At 39.0% G+C, this 3,665-nt stretch overlaps 1 protein-coding gene across 1 annotated transcript; it reads right to left on the minus strand.

Moving 5' to 3' along the window:
- Positions 1 to 1,029: 1,029 nt before the first annotated feature.
- On the minus strand, positions 1,030 to 2,556 carry LOC132134787 (c-Myc-binding protein-like). The gene is made up of 5 exons (XM_059547147.1): positions 2,469 to 2,556; positions 2,060 to 2,132; positions 1,917 to 1,965; positions 1,299 to 1,425; positions 1,030 to 1,220 (listed from the first exon to the last, which is right to left on the minus strand). The coding sequence occupies exons 1-5, from the start codon at positions 2,505 to 2,507 to the stop codon at positions 1,179 to 1,181; spliced, it is 330 nt and encodes a 109-aa protein (XP_059403130.1). The 5' UTR covers positions 2,508 to 2,556; the 3' UTR covers positions 1,030 to 1,178.
- Positions 2,557 to 3,665: the final 1,109 nt, after the last annotated feature.

Consider the following 3,665-nt stretch of genomic DNA (forward strand, 5'->3'; position numbering starts at 1 on the left):
AGTGCAACAGTTTGTATAAGCTTGCAGAATTTATGCAGGGATAAAATATCTTTGTTGTTGTTAAATATGTATCTCGCAGATTCTGTAAGGGTTGTACAAACCCATGCACTGAAATTTGTGCATTAAGACAAAGATGGGGATTACTTCCTATAATCCAGTGCATTGGTCACAAAGTTGCCGTTTCACCTTCCTGTGATGGACATCTGGAGATCTGACAATTAATTTGATTAATTCCTAGCACCATTTTATTTTATTCTTCTAATAGAAACACAGAATTATGTCATGCACTTGAGGTTATTTAGTAGGATATGGCTGTTACACAAATGCAACTGTTAAACCTGCATTAAAGTTTTGGATTGCTACTGATCTGTGAAGGGTTTTGTGGAAGAGATCACATATGTTAGTGTAGGGGAGCGTACAGTTATAAACCAAACACCAGGTATTGTCTTAATGAAGACCAGGAGTCAGAGATTCATTCAATTAATAATAAATTTACTGAAGAGAATAGTTTGCGGTTTCATCAGCTGTGACACAATGGAGTTCATAGTACATTCAAAATCACCAATTATACTCTTGACGGAGGATGCTAATTGTGTCAATGTATAGGTCAGCTAAATTCTGATTGGTTACAAAACCTAGATAAAGTTTTCACATATGGACATAAGCTTGAAGCATATCTTCTGATGACTATTTTGGTGACAATTGTTCATCAGATACGTATATCTGATATGCTGGACATCGGCAGTGTAATATATATATATATATATATATATATATATATATGAAATAATATCAAAAGGAAGGCTATGGTCAGGGTGGCATCCTCTCCTTCAGTAGTGTAATATGTTCAGGCAGATTACATTAGGGTGTGTGATTGCAGACGCAGCGTCAGTGTAAATGAGATCACTGAGATTGCTAACATCTAAGAAACGTGCAATGCCCAATAACTCATATTAAAGCCCTTGCTGATTTCTTGTGGTTTTTAAGTGTACAATTGTGTAAATAACTAAACATCAGGAATCAACCAGGAACAGTGCAAAAAATGTTTTATTAAATATAAGGCACAATTTTGCTGAACAACAACAAAAAAATAATCATTTCTCAGACCTGACAAAACGAACAAACTCAAAGATATCTAGTGATGTGAAGATAGATGTGAATGTCAAGCAGTAGTTGTGTTATTCTGTAGCCACGTCCTGCGCCGGCTCGTACCGCAGCAGCTGTAACACACACACACACACACACTTTAAATCACAGAACTACGTCTGTACACAGCGGTGTAGTGTGTAATATCTCACCCTACTCCTCAGATCCGTGTTCTCCTCCATCAGCTGATCATACTTCTGTTGTAGACTGGTCAGCTCCAGACGCAGACTCTCGGCTTCATCGTCCTGGGGTCCGACGCCCAGCTGGTGCTTGATGAAGCTGACGAGTGCTTCGTTAAGACTGTTTAACTTGTTTAACCTGCTCTCAGACACTGTGTGGATGACCTCCGTTACTCTCAGTGCAGCCGTCTGACATGTGCTGTCTTCGTAACATCACAGCATTCACAAGTGTGTTTACACACCTTCATTATAATATAAGAGATCAAGTTTGGTTGAACATCATCATGTTTCACAGCCTCGGATGTTTGCAGCTTCTGCACTAAAATCACAGTTTCACTGGAGAAATGATGTAAAGCACACTTTCTGAGGAACCAATGCTAAATCTTACCGATAACATGAGTAACTACAGAAATGATCATGTATCTGTGTGCTTTCTTCACTATCTCTGGAGCAGAACTCAGAATGACTTGATGAGCATGAGAACATGTTGACAAACAATAAAAGGGTGTAAGGCATTAGAACAGGACTAGGGTGAGTACACTTCACTTCCGGGTGAACTCTGACCTCTGAAGAGCAGCAGTGTAAGGATACTCCAAGGCATTGCTGGGCTTCTCCGTCTCCTCGTACAGAGTCACCAAGACTGAAACACAGAAGATGAAATCACACACACACTCTCTCTCTCTCTCTCTCACACACACACACACACTCTCTCTTCTTCTTCTTCTTCTTCTTACCGTTGGTGAGAGTGTCGAGGACCCCGTTCTTCTCCAGATATCTCCTGAACTGTTCTCGCTTCGACTCGGGAGCCTAAAGAGTGACAAACAAAACTTACTTCAGCTCTTTAGGCTGGAGCTCACGACTGAAGCACACTTAAAGAGCTGTTTCATTAGATAACAGAGTAAATTATATTCTGCTGAAGACGAAGACAGACAGTTTTGGGTTAAAGTGATTCCCGGCACACATGTAACGTCAGCGTCACTAAAACACTTCAGACATCGCGGAGATCCTGCGTAAGCCACACGACATCTACGAATATTTAATCTGTTCTCAAAGCAGCTTCACTGGAATAAACTTGTCAACAGCAGAGTATTAAAACTCTAGAGTTCTGAAGCGCCTCAGTCTGGAGTTTATTTGTTTACTCACTTTGTAATGCGCCATGACGAACGAGTCTACCGCGCGCATGCGCAGAGCAGAACCGGAACACAAACGCTCGGCCGGGTAACGCTTAAAGGGACCGCGGCGTCGAGCGGAACTGCGGTTCACATGAAATGAAGGTAAACAAATAGAATAATTTATCTTTTCTTTGTTGTTTTTCTTAGATCTTTTTTTCACATATATATTTAAGGTTGATATTATTAGGAGTATTATTAATTATTAGCTTTCATCATCAAATGTCTGTTTCAAATAAACAATAACAGCAAAACAATAGAGGGAATGACTTAAATTAGCCAAAGAAAAGATTGAGTATTCTATACTTTTGTTTTGCCTTTTAATTTGGGTATCTTTCAAAGTTTCTGTATAGTTCATTGGCTGGTCTGACGCTGGTCATTTTGCATGACACCTGGCTTTTTCTGCAGCAGTTTATTTATCTGAGATCAGCAGCAAAGGGCACTGAGAGCATTGCATCAACTAGATCAACTAGATCTAGATCAACAAGCCTGTAAGAGCGAGGAGTTGTGAATCACAGGTGTTTTATATAAAAGATGAGGACATGACTGCTATGGAATGCCACCCCTGACATATTTAGAAATAAAGAAATATTACAAATAAAAATGGTTAGCATGAATGCAATGTAAGTTGCTTTGGATAAAAGCGTCTGCTAAATGCATGAATTTAATTTAATAAATGAGTAAATATACAATGTAAAAAAAAAGTACAAACATATTTATAATTTTATTTGTATGTATTTTTCTACATTTCTTTCTTTTATTTTCACATTTATGTATTTATTTATTTCCATATTTTTTAAATTCATTTATTTATTGTACATTTCTTTACCTCAGGAGCATAGACATATAAATAACTAGACGCCTCATTGGCCGCTTTCAGCTGTTGCCGCGATACGTCAACGCGTCTGCCATGTTAGTGAGGGCAAGACTGCCTTAAAACCAAGCGGCAACATTCTGATCTGAAAAATGAAGCCTACCCGGAAGTGCGGAAAACTACAATACATCGAAAATCCGCCAGGGGAAGGTCCCAAAAGGGAGCAAATGTCCATAGCCCCCATGTTAAAATGTCCGTTTTCACAGCATAAATTCATGTTTTTACAAGTTGGTCCCATGGACTTTTATTGTATTTTTCGATAGCTTCCGAGTGCCTGACAACTGTGAGGGGGTGATT

Source organism: Carassius carassius, unplaced genomic scaffold (genome assembly GCF_963082965.1).
Source record: "Carassius carassius unplaced genomic scaffold, fCarCar2.1 SCAFFOLD_87, whole genome shotgun sequence".
In the NCBI taxonomy this organism is placed as follows: Eukaryota; Metazoa; Chordata; class Actinopteri; order Cypriniformes; family Cyprinidae; genus Carassius; species Carassius carassius.

Excerpts from the sequence above, each read along its gene's own strand:
- LOC132134787 (XM_059547147.1), bottom strand. The coding sequence starts at position 2,507 with ATGCGCGCGGTAGACTCGTTCGTCATGGCGCATTACAAA. Across the intron at positions 2,133-2,468 it reads TCGTCATGGCGCATTACAAA|GCTCCCGAGTCGAAGCGAGA; the intron begins GTGAGTAAACAA and ends GTCACTCTTTAG. Across the intron at positions 1,426-1,916 it reads AAGCCCAGCAATGCCTTGGA|CTTCATCAAGCACCAGCTGG; the intron begins GTATCCTTACAC and ends AGCACTCGTCAG.